Source organism: Sinohyriopsis cumingii, chromosome 6 (genome assembly GCF_028554795.1).
Source record: "Sinohyriopsis cumingii isolate HCF-2022 chromosome 6, ASM2855479v2, whole genome shotgun sequence".
Lineage (NCBI taxonomy): Eukaryota > Metazoa > Mollusca > Bivalvia > Unionida > Unionidae > Sinohyriopsis > Sinohyriopsis cumingii.
The window spans coordinates 152,258,766-152,277,925 of NC_142966.1; the positions used below are offsets into that span (position 1 = coordinate 152,258,766).

The 19,160-nt window shown below is 38.3% G+C and overlaps 1 protein-coding gene across 3 annotated transcripts in view; it reads left to right on the forward strand.

The window, feature by feature from the left end:
- LOC149798278 (uncharacterized) overlaps nucleotides 1–3,730 on the forward strand; it is a 62,711-nt gene extending 58,981 nt beyond the window's left edge. For 2 of the 3 annotated variants that reach the window (XM_089963417.1, XM_089963416.1), the window contains exon 8: nucleotides 1,594–3,730. In XM_089963417.1, coding sequence (XP_089819543.1) covers nucleotides 1,594–2,341 — 748 coding nt within the window. In that variant the 3' untranslated portion in view covers nucleotides 2,342–3,730. The remainder of the gene's footprint in view (nucleotides 1–1,593) is intronic. The other variant, XM_089963418.1, reaches the window with a different exon arrangement.
- The last annotated feature ends 15,430 nt before the right edge of the window (nucleotides 3,731–19,160 follow it).

A 19,160-nucleotide genomic window follows, 5' to 3' on the forward strand; every position in this document is an offset into this window, starting at 1 on the left:
AGGTCAGTACAAACGGTTGTACCGTTAAAATGAGGCTTAACAAAACTTTGGTAAAGTCTTTGACAAGTTGACAGATTAGTCCGCGTTCTTAACAAGAACTTAGGTCACATACAATTATGCAATTTATTTTCAATTTATTATTTGTCTTCCACCTACCATATGAAATATGATTAGGTGGTACTAGTTTTTGCTATGCACGAAAATATCGTCGGAGTATGGTATTCTTTTTAGTACATAGCATGGGAACTCACTGACCAGGTTTACATAGATATATTATGCCACATCTAAAATGCATAATGAATATGTTTGTTTATTGCTTATGCACATATATTCCCATCTAGTGCTGATGGACTTTTCGGCGTAAAAATAAAGAAATAATGGGATGATCAAAATTAAAATTTGTTCAGTATCGTTTAACGCCCCGTAAACAAGTACGCAATGGGTATGTAACATGGAACCCTTAGAAGCTCTACCATTTTAAACGTTACCAGAGCATGATGTCGCCATCTAATTGTAAAGAAAAATTTCTCTAACCACTTCTTCCTCCCCACACGACACCCCTGGAAACACCTGTTGTAGCAATCAACTGTACAAACTTTAACAAGACCAAGAAGTTTGAGATATGTAAAATGATTTCACGGTAGCCAAGATATTTTTCCATTATATCATTATTGTATCTTCAGCTAATGTTAATTATTAGATTTCAAGGCCTTTCTTTAATACAAATTAAGTATTCCATAGTGTATTGCTGGGTAATAAGACAAATTACCCCATGTTCTCGATACTGCAGGCAAATAAGACGAAGGACTCCAAATTCTCGATACTGCCGGCTAATAAGACGAAGGGCTCCATATTCTCGATACTGCCGGCTAATAAGACGAAGGACTCAATATTTTATATACCTTTTTGTCATAAACATTAGTCTTAAGCTCAAAACTCACAAAAGTTTGACAATCTGTAAGTCAGAATGACACAATTTTCAGGACTGTCTTAACACAAGTGCATCGGCTAGATTGCAAAATGCTGTTGACATGCATGTGATCCAAGTATTGTATCCGATTTGGGGCTATTGAGCTTGAGCTTGATTTCGTGGTCAACAGTAGTGAGAATATGGGGTTTGAGCTTATCCTGGTTTCCATGGCGTCAAACAAATAAATAACATGACCTTTCCTGTACTGGACGCTAGTCTATTACAGTTAAACTGTCCAGTAGGCATTTTCCCCATTTACAGTCATTACGACTCAAAGTGCAATGGCAAAACAAAAATGACTATACAAAAATCTTTGAAGCGATATAACTATTATTTTGATGTCGTGTTTTTCTCCTCAAGGGTTTTTATCTACGGATACCTAATGATTTTATGCAAGAAACTATAAAATAACAATTGTTTTACGTATCTTCATGTTTCTTTAAACGTTAAAAGGTTACAACGCTAGTTAAAGCTCAAATCAATATATATATATATATATATATATATATATATATATATATATATATATATATATATATATTCAAAATTCTTTAATAACATTAAAAATAATGTAATCTAATATTACAACGATGAAAGTTACTAACTTGAATCTTTACTCTCAGCAGACCCAAAGATCATGGACAGACTCCAAATGTGGCCGAGCCTCGCTTTAAAAAGAAGGTCCCTCTCAAACCGCCTCAATACAAAACTCTCCCTAGCGCATTAGGAAGGAAATGTTTTGAAGATTTGGACGACGCATTGAACAAAACGGGCGCCGTTGGACCTTTATGCCACACTCTCGATTATCGTCTCGACCAGTCGGACAGACAAGAGCATCCAAGCCTCACAGATGCATGGTATAACCAGCCTAACGAATGGGATCATCATCCTGACGACTGTCGCCCTTATTATATGGGTAAACTATCTCACCAGAATATCAGAAAAGAAGAAGACATACATGGAAACGATGTGTTTGACGTCAATGAAATTTTAAAGAATGCGAATGCGATCGAAGTTATTCACGAGACCACTTTAACAGAAAATATGTACGAAAATTTGGTCTCATTGAGAGAGGACAAGACAACGCAGAATTTAAACCCAGCATTCCGCCAGTCCATTCAAAGCTACATTGATATGACGGCATCGCCAGATGGAGAAGAGTATGTACAGATGAAAATTACCTTAACAAAGTCAGCGGCATCTGAGATTTGTCGGAAGGCGAGATTGCGTGGAATGAGCTGTACCTCAGAAGTGTTGCATGGATACGTCATGGATAAACTAACGAATTCCAGTGTCGATCGTGGAGCAGCTGGCGAAGACTATGTTCGCATTAATTCCCGCTGTCCGGCGTATATTGAGATCACTGATTGAATCGCAGTGGAAACAAAGTGGAGATAACATTATCACATTTCTCTTTACATGGTGAACTACCTCTTAATTTTTTGGGGGTTTCTCCAGAAATTCTGGATCAGATGCAATTTACGAATAAATCTTCCAGTCTTCAGAGTTTACATTGGAAAATTTATATTTTTGAAATTGCACAATTTATAACATTAGAGGAGTGAGTAGAACCAATATATTTTATGTAAATTATTCATTTAAGCCGAACATTAGTCCATTCTAAAGACAATTTTGTCGAATCCATCGTTTAGACTGTGTTTATGTAATGAAATTTAAATTTTGACTATAAAGTTGATTACAAATAATGCGATTATCAGTGCATGCGACATCAAAGTTTACGTTACGGAAATGTTCATATTTCTATGAGTTCTCGAAGATCACCGTGGAGTTGCATTGTCAGAAAAAAATCTATATTAAAGCAAATAACACTTTCATTTCAAGATATGGTTTTGACGCATTCACAAAATATTTAGTTTCATATTTTATAGGTTGGAAGGTTATATATGTTTGATTCATTTGAATGTGTTTTATAGTGATGTCCAAGATGTCAGAACAAGGTCCGACAGACTGAGAGTACACGTTTGATGACGCAGTCTTTCGTGTCATTTCTGCAAAGGTTGGTCACCAGTACGTTTGAATTTTGAATATACGTTGATTCCGTAACAGCTAAATGGAACGTTTTATTCGTCACGTGACCAAAAGGCTGATTGGATCAGCTTGAAATGTCCCCCTTTTCTCCTCATCTGAAAACAGAACAGAATAGAATATCTACTGTATTACACAGTCTGTTGGACAGTATCATACAGTGTTAAGATTTCAATGGAGCTGTTAGTTTAAGGAGTGCAAGATTATGACACAAATAAAAGCATTATTGTAAAATGTTGTCAATACACTGATTCATAATTGAAATTGAACTGTGTTGTCGGTGGTAACGGTATATTTTTGTTACACAGTGACATGATTATGACATTAGTAGCATCGTTATTCAGATTATGACAGTAGCATCGTTAGTCATATTAACAATATACATGTATGCAATGACTACCTTTGACTGGATTTAAACCCTGTCCTCAATACTGATGTAGAAAACAACGGTATACGAAAGGCTGATAACCAGAATGCATGACATGAGCAAGATATAAAATTGTAGAAAGAAAAAATGTCAAAGGGAGAGAAAACCCAGTTGAAAGGAAGGATTAAGACGACGATAGTCCTGCTGTCATCCATATCTGCCAGTGCAATTATGCCTCCGACATGTGCTTTCACTTTTAACATTAACTAATTGTATTATTCTATTTTTGTTAATGACAATGTCCGAATCTTATGTGTCTGTCTTAATTAATAAACATGTTATTCCAATTTAAAGTTTTATGGTTAACTGGCAGGACTAAGTTTATACTTATTTTACCTATATCGTACCTAAATTTGTTTTGCAAGCATCATAAATACAGATTGACAATAAACACCCATCACTATGCCCATCCAGTGTATGTATCTCTATGAAACAAATTTCGCAAGAAAATACCCATAGACAACATCCATCACTAGACCCATCCTATATATTTATATCAATCATACACACTTGTACAATAAAATACCCATAGACAACATCCATCACTAGGCCCACCCTATGTATTTATATCAGTCATACACACATGTACAAGAAAATACCAATGGACAACATCCATCACTAGACCCATCCTATATATTTATATCAAATCATACACACATGTACAAGAAAATACCCATAGACAACATCCATCACTAGACCCATCCTATCTATTTATATCAAATCATACACACATGTACAAGAAAATACCCATAGACAACATCCATCACTAGACCCATCCTATCTATTTATCTCAAATCATACACACATGTACAAGAAAATACCCATAGACAACATCCATCACTAGACCCATCCTATATATTCATCTCAATCATACACACATGTAGAAGAAAATACCCATAGACAACATCCATCACTAGACCCATCCTATATATTTATATCAATCATACACACATGTACAAGAAAATACCCATAGACAACATCCATCACTAGACCCATCCTATATATTTATCTCAAATCATACACACATGTACAAGAAAATACCCATAGACAACATCCATCACTAGACCCATCCCATACATTCATCTCAATCATACACACATGTACAAGAAAATACCCATAGACAACATCCATCACTAGGCCCATCCTATAGATTTATCTCAATCATACACACATGTACAAGAAAATACCCATAGACAACATCCATCACTAGACCCATCCTATAGATTTATCTCAATCATACACACATGTACAAGAAAATACCCATAGACAACATCCATCACTAGACCCATCCTATAGATTTATCTCAATCATACATGTACAAGAAAATACCCATAGACAACATCCATCACTAGACCCATCCTATATATTTATATCAATCATACACACATGTACAAGAAAATACCCATAGACAACATCCATCACTAGACCCATCCCATACATTCATCTCAATCATACACACATGTACAAGAAAATACCCATAGACAACATCCGTCACTAGGCCCATCCTATAGATTTATCTCAATCATACACACATGTACAAGAAAATACCCATAGACAACATCCATCACTATGCCCACCCTATGTATTTATCTCAATCATACACACATGTACAAGAAAATATCCATAGACAACATCCGTCACTAGGCCCACCATAAGTATTTATTTCAATCATACACACACGTACAAGAAAACACCTATAGAAAACATCCATCACTAGGCCCATCCTATGTATTCATCTCAATCATACACACATGTACAAGAAAATACCCATATAAAACATCCATCACTAGGCCCATCCTGTAGATTTAACTCAATCGTACACAATTTTACAAGAAAATACCCATAGACAACATCCGTCACTAGGCCCACCCTATGTATTTACCTATATCAATCATAGACACATGTACAAGAAAATGCCCATAGAAAACATCCGTCACTAGGCCTACCCTATGTATTTATCTCAATCATACAAACACTTACAAGAAAATACCCATAGACAACATCCGTCACTAGGCCCACCCTATGTATTTACCTATATCAATCATACACACATGTACAAGAAAATACCTATAGAAAACATCCGTCACTAGGCCCACCCTATGTATTTATCTCAATCATACAAACACTTACAAGAAAATACCCATAGACAACATCCATCACTAGGCCCATCCTATGTATTCATCTCAATCATACACACATGTACAAGAAAATACCCATAGACAACATCCATCACTAGGTCCATCCTATATATTTATCTCGATCATACAAACACTTACAAGAAAATACCCATAGTCAACATCCATCACTATGCCCACCCTATGTATTTATCTCAATCATACACACTTTTACAAGAAAATACCCATAGACAACATCCATCACTATGCCCACCCTATGTATTTATCCCAATCATACAAACACTTACAAGAAAATACCCATAGACATCATCCATCACTAGGCCCATCTTAGATACGTATCTCGATGAAACTTTGCCAACCCGTTTTTTTTTGTTTTTTGTTTTGCACCCAAAACAGCTTCGTTTGGTTGTTCCAATCCTGACTGAGGTTCCTAGTCTCATCCGTACCTGTGTTGGAGATATTAAGATAGACTTTTATGTGAAGTTAGGGCTCTACATTCTTATTTGACAGCCTCTAAAGAGAGAAGGAAGGTTAGGAAGTGGTTTTTACTCCCCATTAAAGGTTGAAGTGATACTTCAACTTCTTCCATTTGTAGGTTGATTGAATTAACTATCATGATAAGGACATGTCTTTTGTGAAAATTAAAGTCCAGGAGGTTCGGGCCATTGCTAGCTCATGGGCCTATCAAACTGATTCATCTTGGGAGGATGTGATGAAAGCCACGTTTTGACACTATCACACTACTTTCTCCTCCTTTTACCTTCGTTTGTTAGCCTTCCAAAGCAAAGACATTTTCTCGCTGGGCTCATTTGTTGGTGCTAAGAAAATGGCCGATCCGGATTCTATCCCACAGTAGTGTCTTGCTCTTCCGTGAGGGTAACTATTTATTGCATTTGTTTATTATCATTATTTGCCAGTTGTGGGGTTATCACACCTCCCAACAAACTGAGAAATACGGCTATCCCACAGAAATAGGTAAGGTATTACTGTTATAAAAATATAATTTTTTAGCGTGTGTGTGTGTGCTAATTTTAATGATGTAATACTATTATGTTGATATTGTTAAATTTTCTCCTACCACACTGATGTCCCACTAAATTAGTCTGCTCCCTCAAAATACTGACGAGCGCCAACATGCATACCCAGTATGCGTGGGGTTCTTCTGCAGTGGTGATCCAGTGATCTGCATGCTTCTGGTTCACCCTAATGGGAGGAGGAAATTTTCGTCATTCGGTCGCGGTATTTTCCTCCTAGAAAAGTACTAGCCATGTAGTAGCAACAGTTAAATCTTACATTATTAAAATTAAATTATCACCCACCCCAACTACTAACCCAATATTGTTTCAAAATCTTGCCAACAATTTTGGGAAAAATGTAAAAGAAACAAAACAAGAATTGACTATGAAGTTGGAAATTAAAGAAATTAAGAATGTTTAATTTTCACCAATATAGCATAAATCAGATATGTTATGGTCACGATTGTTTTGTATGAAAGATTGGCAAGGACAAGGGAATCCATAATATTATCCACATAGCTGGCATAAAAAAACATCCATAATGTATCCACATTTTTGTATGCTATGTTTTCCTCTACCTTTACGATGAATTTATACAGTATGCATGGATCGAAACGAACGATTAAGATTACACGTCAGTGATACAAAAAATTGTTGAAACATTTAAAAAATTACTTTTCAAAAGATTCAGTCACAATAAATTCAACAACTGAAAAAACATAGTAGATGCAAGTAAATTTATTTATTTATTACATATTTCCACCAATAAGAAAGGATGCTAAATATTTTATGTTATTGCTGAAAACGTTATACATGTCCAGCTTATAAATGGAATTGAGTTTCATATGAAATTGATGAACTTTCAATAGAAGATATTGCATAGAGTTTTAAAAATAATTGTTTTTAATACCTAACAATAATAGTGGATAAGGATGAAGGTAGTTACAGCATACTTTTGTTTAGCATGCGCGAATATTGAATAAACCAGGACATAACGGGGTGGGGATAGATGTTCATCTCATTTTTCTTTAAATAGCGACTTGAAGAAATCGTGCCCCTGTTATTGAATATGAATAAAATCGCAACAAAAAATTTGTAAATTAACCTCGATATATAGCTCATGTTATCGTCAAAAATATAAAGTAGACCTGGAAATTTGAAATCAACTCATGAAATTCATAACTTGTAATAAGTCGTCTATGCTGTTAGAATTTCCTTAAATAAAGCAACCACAATGCATTTGAATGATTGTTGTTGTTGTTGTTGTTGTGGGGTTTAACGCCATTTTCAGCACACGATAGGCTATGCATGGCGACCAGTATTAATGGTGGAGGAAGAACCCGGGAAAACTCCGGGAAGAATCACCGACCCACGAGAAGCTACTGGCAAGCTTTCTCACATACCCACATTGGCCGAATCCTATACTCGAACCCACGCATACAGAGGTGAGATGGACGTGATCTGTAACGGAGAGCGCTTTAGACCACTCGGCCACTCGGGGCCTCGCATTTGAATGACAATATACAACGAAATATGAATCAATGAAAATGGTGCTTCCGCCTACTAGCGGCAATTGTTTAAGAAATAAATGCTAAATTAATATGACTTGTCAAGTGCAATTTGTGTTCCGGATTTATTTTAAAATTTTGTTACACTGTAAATCACTCGTATTCACTTGTAAAAAGTGTCAGTTGATCGTCAAAGCAATGCCCAAGACCGTTATATTTGCCATCTGTGCTTCATCTCTTGCAGAAGTTTTTCTTGGATTAATACAATCATATTAACGTAGACCGACTTTGCATTATCACTTTAATTATGTTTCTTGCGTCAAAATCAAGAAAACGGAGTAGAACAACAAAAACAAAACAAAGTTAAAGACGTGTCAATTCTAGCTGCGTAAGAGTTATCGATCGTGGTCATGTGTCATGTCAACTGATTTAAATTGAACAATCATCGTCATAAACATTTTTATATAAAGTATCATCATTAAATTATGTAATATTAATAAGGTGTTTATCCTCGTTATTCACAAGTGTGATCACGGAACATAGTTTGAATTATCTAACAATAATCTTTGATTTATCCTCGTTATTCACAACTGAGATCACGGAACATAGTTTAAAGTATCTAACAATAATTATTGATTTATCCTCAGTGTTAACAAATGACATCAATGATAGCAAGATATATTCTATGCTTGAAAAGCTTAGTTTAAATTATCTAACATTAATCAATGATCTATCCTCGGATATGTCCAATATTTTAATTTGTATAACTTGTGCAGTTTGTTCTTTATACAGATAACAAAGTATTGTTATAAATGATGCAAATAAAGTAACTTCCAAATTGCATTAAATAGTAAACATAGTCCCAATAATAGATTAGTAGTCGTATACGGTGGCGATATGGATTAAAAATTAGCACTTGGTGTACGTTGGAAATTAAAAATAGGTCGCTGTTTTAAAATGTGGCTCTATTTAGTCCGAGTTTCCTCTGACCCTTATCACCCCATTTATGATATTTGGACATTTATGTTGGGGTGTATGGTCAGAGTCCATTCCCTATCGAAAAGTCGGAATTCGCCGGCACCATGTGGTGTCGGCATGGGGTAGCCGCTTCCTAGCCGGCCCAGCAAACGACCTTTCATCGAGATATACCTGCATGAAATCGATAGGAATATGATTTATTTTCTTAAAACTCGTGAGCATAGCATTCGTCATGTCTTTAATCTGTTGACAGACTTGACGAAAATACGTCGTTGCTGAAATTTGAACTGAACTTGAATATGCATTCCTACTCACGTGACTACACAAGTCTTTAATTCTTGGATTATTTTCTGATTTAATTCGCAATACCGTAAGTTCTTTTTATCTCACTTTTCACGTTGTATTCTTGGGAAATAAATTATTTTTTAAATTTTACAAAGCTTGTTGTCTTCGCTTTTTTCTGTTACTTATTTTAAGAGCATAGACTTGTAACCCCAAGAACACACTATTAGCCGATCCAGACTGACCTGATGGTGTGACCTAAGCCCTCAACCGTACGTATGTGAGTCGAATCTTTCAACCACTCAGCCACCGCAGCCCCTATGAGACGTGTATACCAGCCTGGCTGCTTCCTCAGTCTGAGGCCCACCAGATTTATTGCCTCCGTCGCGCACCGTGCTATCTACCAACAAGACGACGAGCTTGTCTTGCGCCTCTATGCTGGCAGGGCATGTCAACAGCGGGAACGAACGCTACCTACGAATACAACCATGTCCTCCGTACTTGAGGCGCCGATGCGGTTACTGTAAGATGCTCTGAGAACGCATAAAGACGTTCAGAGCATGGTGTATATATCCACAGCCGGTTTGTTTATAAACAAACTTCAGCGTCAGCAACAGCGCTGCATCCAGTAACGCGTCGGGCGTCAGGTCGTGACTCAGCGCCTCATACGACTGGATGGATGCGTAGCCAAAGATTGGATCGTCGCCTTTTTCTGAATAAGCCGAGTCGGTGAGCGGAAGGTTGAAGGGGAAGCCTATACAAGCCTGGTTGTTGGTGGCGGTGCGATTAAATGGCAATCAAAGTAGAACAGACGATCACACATTGTCCGATAGGACAGCCAATGAAACTCGCGGTTCTATGCAATATCAAGGGTAGTGATGCTGGCCTTGTGCTCGCTACACAACGACACGCCCTCCACCACGCTTGGCATGTAAATGTCCATAAGGAGCTTCAGTATCCTGGCTAGGAGCATCCGGTCAAAGTGGGAAGAACCCTGCCACCGCTGCCTCACGATTCAAAGGCCTCGGCTTTTTTTGAGCTGCAGCCGAAGGTGCCTCATATAAAAAATAGGACTGCCAGACGACTAGCCTAAAGCTGCCGCCTTGTCGGTATTCGTCCGAGCTTCGACCGCTAGCACCTTGGCATCAATCATCAAGGAAGAAAGGAGAGTTAATAATTAAAGATGTCACCTTTATTACATGGCCTTCAGGCTCGAAATGGAATGATTAAAGTGGACGCCGCGGTTGACCTTGCGGGCCGCTCGGAAGCCATTGGCATCGGCGGTCGTCAGCATAATGGGATAATGCCCATCGAGCCTTCGGCACACAATCTCAGCCTGACGCCGCTGAGAAAGAGTTTCTCCATCTGACCTCACTTAGGATACAAGGTGTCGTTCGTGTGGTTTCACGTGTATAAGTATGTGCCTTGACTTTTAATTGTGTGATCGAGTGGGACCTCGACTATCCTCATTCAGTTCCAGTCTCCTCAAGTCGCATCACTGTATCTGATAGGAGGACGGCGAAGGTCCCGTAGGCAGCGATAGACCCGCGAGAGACCAGGATTTGAAGTAGATGTTCACAACCGACTCTTTGCCAATGTTTAGTTGCTCCAGGATGAAGTACAAAACGTTTCTGGAAGAGCATGTGCCACTTGTCAATGCAACATTGTTTTAGTTGGCGGTAGCTTCAGCCGTATGATTTGCTTATACGTCGTCGCCATTGCATTTTCCAACGACTGTTTGTTAGGGTCCTTTCAGTCGTAATGTATTCTGGGTTCACCTGGTACTGGCTTGAGGTGAAATGAGAGTAGAATTATGCTAGTCGTGTTGGTGCTGATATTTATCTACAATTAAGGCTAAAAACGCAGAACAGATTAAAGAGATAAAGAAGAAATGTGTGCTATTTGTGATATAAATAAATTATGTCGTACTTGTTATTGCGTTCTCTCTTATTTCTTTTTCTGCTACTCAAACTATCAAATTACATTGACATACACAAAATCAACTTTAGATCATAACCATACATTTACTGTACAAACCTCAGTAAACAAGGTTTTTACAATACACAATTTTCCATATATACGTTCGTAACAGCATATTTTTATAAACTAAAATTTTCGTAAAATGAAGATTATGTTTTATGACATCAATGTATATTTCTATTGGTATTGCCTTATTTATATAAACTCCCTATAAAATAAAGCCTTCAAATGAAAATCTGGGCAAATCACAGAGTTTTCTACACATCAAAACCTGGGCAAATCCGAAATTTAGACAAACCCGAAATTTAGATAAATCAAACTCTGTGCAAATCCGAAATTTGGCTTTCTAGTAAAATAACCACTTTCGAGAAGATTTGACCTGAATACAATTGTCATGGTTGATAACTTTTTAAAACGACTAAAATTTTTAATTTCCAAATTTTGAAATTTACATCCGAATATTTATTCCGAAAAGAGACCAACGACTCTGACGTAAATACTGTCCGTCTTCCATTTGGAACGACAGGACCGTATTTATACGCTATGCACTCTCTGTCAGCATCGACTGTCTCGGCTACAGTCTCAATTCCGTCTCCAACTCTTGAAGACTTGGGTCCTAATGGAACCGGAAATTCTCTGTCCCCTAACAAGCTTCCTGTGAAAACATAAGGAAGGTACAATCTTTTTCCTTAGCCCTCTCATCTTACATTACACACAGCCTATCATCAGATAACGGCTATTAAAGTTCTTCGGTCACGCATTCGTCCATATCGAGTTACCCATACGTTCTTGTTTGGTAAAACAAACGTCATAATACAGCACGGTATCAATTACTTCTTATACATATATCAATAAATTCTGTCACATCAGTACATATTCCTAATCCCGTTATACTAAACAATATCACAATAATCAGACGCATTTCTTTACCTTACAACTCATACAAAGTACGCAAATATTCAAATATACATGCTCTGATATATGCATACGTCCATAGTAACTTATATTTCATACTTCAACCATGTTTCCGAATTCACAATTCAAGCATGTGTAAATTCTAACATATCGCATTGATAAATGCACTGGTTTGCTACGAAGTAACCTAACAGCGAATTACAAAATTAATTCTGATCACATGCTAACAATTTACATAATTTCGCCCCACATCTGATAATTCTCTAAGTATGGCTCAAGCCCATTTCTCAAATAAGCATGTCAATGCAATGAAACATTACAAAGGTAATTCTGCATCCTAACGATCCTAGTTATTAAGTGTACATACTACAAATAATTAAAATTATGATGCCGTAATGTTCTGCAAAAATTGAGCAAATACCTTACTGAGCTTTTCGAAGATTTGACTTTCCTTAGAATCACCTCTAAGTTCTGCCGTCAGATTACGAGTGGCTTCTTTTCTCGGAGTAAACACAAATGATCTACAATCTTCTCAGGCTAATATTGAATTAATCTTACGAATTCCGAAGGTATCATTCGGGTCTGAATTATAATCACGCCCTTTCTCTCAATTTGTGATTGGATATCGCTGTGGACAGATCCAATCAAACTTAGTGGACAATGTACCTCTGGATGTCCGCCAACGTCGGGATGTTTTCCATACTTTCGTTTGACAATTAGAAGAATTAGAAGTTATTAAAATTAAGCGATGCAAATAAATGGTTCACTCACTTATAAATTTTACAAATGCACGAAATTATGATAGAGGTTAACTGTATATGTACAAGAAAAGACAACGATACATTATTTTGTAAACACATCTGCAATTTAGTGTAATGTCACGTCTGACACTAAAAGTGTTTAAATATTTCCTTAAAAAAAATAACTACCTTGAATAGGGTTATTTCAAGATCACATTAAACATGTTTTAGTACTCTAACACGTGATAGTGAAAATTCTTTGAACAAGTACAGAACACAGTGTAATGAATTTATAGCTGAACAAAATAAACTAGAGCGTGGATGGCAACGATGGACGTAAAATTTCATTCTGACATTTAATAAAAGAACGTGATGTACCGTTATCCAAATCAGTATGCAAAGTAAATGTTAATTTCAGGAGCACTAATTTACTATGCAATACCTCTATATGTTGGAGACACATTTATTACAACAATATCATAACTCTAAAATAATTTAATTTAATCTACAACGATTATAGCATTCTGCCACCTAATTACTTGACATACATCAGAAAAAAAGAACATAAGAACTATAAACCATGATGGATATTGGAATTAAAAACTATGATGGATATTGGAATTATAACCATGATGGGTATTGGAATTATAAACTATGATGGATATTGGAATTATAACCATGATGGGTATTGGAATTATAAACTATGATGGATATTGGAATTATAAAGTGTGATGGGTATTGCAAATATAAACTATAATGGTGATTATACTTATGTACTATCTTGTATTAGAATTATAAAAAATAATGGTATTAGAATTATAAACTATGATGGGTAATGGAATTATACAGTTTGATGGGCAATGCAGTTATAAACTATGATGGGTAGTCGAAATATCAAGACATCAAAACACACAAGAAAGTTCGGGTTCCTATACGTTTTGGGGTCTGAAACTACAACACCTGAACGCTAGTAAACAGCTATGGATTTAAGTACATCGCTATGTTGAATTCAAATCACAAGCAGTAGAATTAGTTAGAATGTGTCATTGAAATAAAAATCAGATTTGTACAAATCCTTTTGTCAACATTTATATAGAAACTGAGAGACTGATTGTCTTTTTTAAATTGATTTTCACGTTGGATTCGAGTTAGACAGCTAACACGCTGCTTATTTACTAGACTTAAAAATCTAATATTTACAGTACATGGTATCTAGTAAAGAACAATTTGGATTGAAACATAAAATGTCTGGAGGCAGAATTAAAACCGGCATTGCGATAAAATAAATTAGCGAGTTGCTTTTTAATAGAATGTCTGCCTCAGCAATGATTGTCTGAGGAGCAAAAACAAATTGACTCCCTTGCAGGACGCAAAAGGTTTTTTAGTTTTGTTTTTTTTGTGTGCTCCATATGGATCTAAAAAAAAAGTAAGATGTATACATGATAACAGAGAAAAGCATCAGAACAAGGACATTTGACTGTTTGAATGAATAATTGAGAGGACAAGGTTAGGTGAATAAGTACATGAACAACCACGATCCTGTGTTATTTACGCGAGTAGTGAAAGGGGTCACCCTACGTACAATGGGAATTAGCATTACAGGGACCCCTGGGTCACTCTACGTACAATGGAAATTTAACATGGCGAAAAATCGTGGGTCACTCTACGTACAAGGGGAATTTAACATGGCAATAAATCGTGGGTCACTCTACGTACAAGGGGAATTTAACATGGGATTTTTTTTTTAAAAAAATTTTTTTAAAAAAAGGGTAGGCAATGGAAAGGCTATCTCTTTTCGAGATATATGGCTGGCCCTGAAAAGGGCCTTTGGTTTATGTTAATATGCCCTTAACATAAAGGGCATTTGCGACATCTTCTTTTCCTCAAACTTCGTCTTACAGCAGGGCCATACATCAGAGTCCTCTTGAGGCAACCTTGTCTCTCTATATAGACTCTTCTTATCCACAGGCTGCTGTTGGTCCTGTGGACAACGGTCCACTTGGATCGGACATACATGAGCATGTCCGTCCTGAACATCATTCTTGACACAAGGGTTGAAGATTCAACGTCGGTCCACATGTTGAGGCTCCGAGAATAGGTGAATCAATGCAGTGAACTGCGCTTATTTATAGGGACAGAAAGGACTGAAACGGATTGAGTTCATTCACCAATCCGAACACGCGTTACAGAATTCAGTCAGCCCGCATCCAATCCGAAGAGAGCAGTCTGTGACGTCACGTAGTCAATATAGATTCGCTAGCGCTTGTGTGCAGTCAATCTATGCGATAGTGATTCAACATGACGGAAACTCAGAAAACGATCCAGTGGGGTGCACCAGCAGGGGAGACCGCCCAAGGGAACCCGGACTTACTTTCAGAAGAGGTGAATTGGGATTTTGTGGATTTTCTCTCCTCGCAAGAATTTGTTCCGGAACCTTCGTTACCTTCTTCATTACCGCAAGTGGAGAATTTTAGACAGAGACAGAAAGAAGAATTGGAGAAATTTATACAACGACAAAAGGAAGCGGAACAGGCTTTTCTCCTACAGCAACAGCAACAAGAAGAAGAGGTAAGAAAAAAACAACAGCAAGAAGAAGTAGCAGCAAAGAAACAAGAGGGTGAAAATCAAACGGTCACGGTACTGTTGGACATTTTAGCGGAGTTAAGAAGTCTGAAACAAATGTATCAGACTTCTTTATCACGACCGAAGAGAATACGACCTTCCCGAGCCAAACATGTCAACCCTGTGACTAAGCCTACCGTACCACCCTTAGTGATTTCAACCCAATCATCATCAACATTACGCAGTCCAGAAGTAGGCCTTGGCCGTGGCAAAGGCTTAAGGCAGTTAAAATTGATTGCTTAAACTCACCCCTACACCATGAATAAAAAAGGCCCTTTTCAGGGCCACCCACATTTCTCGAAAAGAAATACAATTTCAATTTGCCAATAACTCAAAAAAAAAAAACTCACCAATTTTACCCTTGTAGTACGTGTCTGTGTATGAGTGCGTGAGTGTAGCTTCTTATTTTAAAATCAAAACTCAATGACTCTTACCTTATATCATTCATTTATTCTTTTCTCCATTTTTTACAATCCAATTCACAATTCACAACACAGCACTTTAATTTAAAAGTTCATTGTCTTCTTCTGTCTCCTTGTTTAGTCTCTCTGTTTTTTGAATTTTTTCACCGTCACACTCTTTTCCTCTTCTTCTTCCTCCTCGCTTTCTTCCCTTTTTCTTTTTTTCTCCTGTTTCTTTTTCTTCACCTGTCTTCTTTCTTCCTCAGAAGAATCCCTCTCTTCCTCTGAAGAATCCCTCTCTTCTTCTGAAGAATTCCTCTTTTCTTCTGATTCCTCTTGTTTCTTTTTTGGGCAATCTGGAGACCAATGTCCTTTTTCTTTACAATAATAACAGGTATCTTGACTTTTGTCTTTTTTAGCCCCTGTTTTTGTTCTTTTTTGACGGTCTGGACACTCTGAAGACCAATGCCCTTTCTTCTGACAGATATAGCAAGTATCTTGACTTTTATCTCTAAAGGAAGGACAGTAGTCCGTAGGCTGGTCTGAAGAGAATTTTCTAATGACCCCTCGCAAAGCTCTGACGAAACGTTCCATCTGGTTAGTCTCTTCCATCGTTGTGCTCGGCTTGAGAGTGAAATGAATAGTGAAAGGACAAGACACACACCCTTTTATATACGCTGGTCTGCTATGACTATAAAGTAGTTTATGGTGTTTGAACTTGAGTCATTTGACTTTTTGCTTTCAAGATGAAACGATCCCAATCATTCGAGAAGAAAGAAGAAGAAAGTAAGAGGCAGAAACGTGATCTATCGCCTCGTACCAGGGCTGAAATCTTGGCACAAATTCATGCCAGTGATTTTGAAGAGGACATGAGTGAACCAGAATCCGAACCCTCTAAACCAAGTTCACCACCCTTTGTTAACCCTGAAAAGTACTATTCCATTCGAGAGACGGAAAAGCGCTCCTCTAGAAAATTTAGAACCACGGCTTACAAATACACGGTGAAGTTTAAAGATTTCAAGGCTGAAGTGCCGTTAGAGAAAGCAGAAGTGTTCATCACTGAGGTGTGGGATTCTTTGCTCACTGCACTCAAGCGACAATGTCAACCCAAAGAAGACGATCGCTTGAGACTTTCCATACAACACGACGGTTTGAAATCCCCTGTTTGGATCGAGTTTAGCACCCCTGCAGAATTGACTGCTTCCAAAGTCATGGACAAGATTCAACACGTACAACAATCTAATGATCAGTTTGACATCACCGATGGTAAAGCCACACTGGACATGACCCACGTCTCTCCTCCTCAAGGGACAGGACGCAAAAAGATGTTATTGGTGGACGACCTTCGCAACACCAAAACGAGTCTCGTCCGAATTAACAACCCTCAAGACCAGATGTGTTTAGCCCGTGCCATCGTGGTGGGACGAACCTATGCCAACAAGAACGACACGGTAGAATGGAAAAGAACCTGGAACACTATTCAACGTTCCAACCGAGCCAAACAACGAAACGAAGCAGAACTCCTGTTACAACAAGTCGGACTGCCCAAAGACACACCCTGTGGCATTCCCGAGATGCAAAAATTGCAAGATGTCCTAGCTCCACGATACACCTTGAAAGTGCACCCTCAAGAAATGCGCGGGCCTCTATTGTTTCGAGGCCAAGATTTTAAGGACGGAAAATACATTCACCTTTATCATCACGATGACCATTTCGATACCATTACCAGTATCACTGGATTCCTGGGATATGTTTATTATTGTGAGAAATGTGACTATGGTTATAATAATCGAGAGCAACACAAACATTGTGGATGGAAATGCTCAGGATGTTTGGCATCTCCACCCTGTCTGAGCGAAGAACCAGTGCCTTGTTCCACTTGTCTGCGCACGTTTGTCAGCCCTACCTGTTACCAACAACATTTGAAGACGCAAGGTTCACAGAAGAAATGCGCTTGTCAACTGCTGAGATTGTGCCCCGCGTGTGGACAAGTCATACGTACCAATAATACCAAGGCACACGTATGTTCAGGAAAGAAAAAATGTCACATTTGTCACCACATCGTGGACTTGGAACACGAATGTTACGTGCAAAAATACCAACCCCCACCAGAGAAAGAGGACGGTCACAAGAAGAAAGGCAATTTCATCTTTTTCGATTTCGAATGCATGCAAGAGACTGGCATTCACATTCCTAATTTCTGCGTGGCTCATCGAGCGTGCGAAAAGTGCATTCAAGAACCTATCTTCAGTCATTGCCCTCACTGCAGCAAGATTCCCGGAGGGCGTGAAAAAATCTTTCGGGGACCAAACACGTTAGCCGATTTTGCCCAATGGGTCTTAGACCCCGTCGACAAGACGTGGAGCCAAGAGGACATCGAACGTTACGGAGATTGTCATCGTCATGCCACGGTGATGGCTCACAATTTCTCCGGATACGATGGACAGTTTCTTCTCAGATACTATACGGAACATGGCACCGAACGTCCTAAAGTGACTTTGAACGGAGCCAAAATCATTTTCATGCAAGTGGGACAAGTGCAGTTTAAAGATTCGATGAGCTATTTGGCCATGCCTTTGAGTCGAATGCCTAAAACGTTTGGAATGACAGAAATGGCTAAAGGGTATTTTCCACACTTTTTCAATACGGAAGCCAATCAACACGCCGTTCTACCCCATTTGCCCGAGGCTCACTATTACGACCCCGACAACATGCGTACCGAACAACGAGAAGCTTTCTACACTTGGTACGAGATTCACGCTTCGGACCCTTTCGACTTTCAGGAAGAAATGCTAAAGTATTGTCGTTCCGACGTGGACATTTTACGGCGTTGCTGTGGAAAATTTCGAGAACTGTTCATGGAACACGGAGGGGTCGATCCTTTGAAAGAAGCTTGCACCATTGCCAAAGCGTGTTCCTTAGTGTACCGCCAACGATTCATGCCTGAAAAGACCGTGGCTGTCATCAGCCCTCAAACGACCCACTATGTCAAGCGTCAGTACTCGGTCAAAGCCCTACGCTGGTTACATTACTTGTGCGACAAGGAAGACAAGTGGATTCAGCATGCCCGCAACGGAGGGGGCGAAAAGACCATCGGAACGCATTCGGTCGATGGCTGGGACTTAGAAAACCCCAAGATC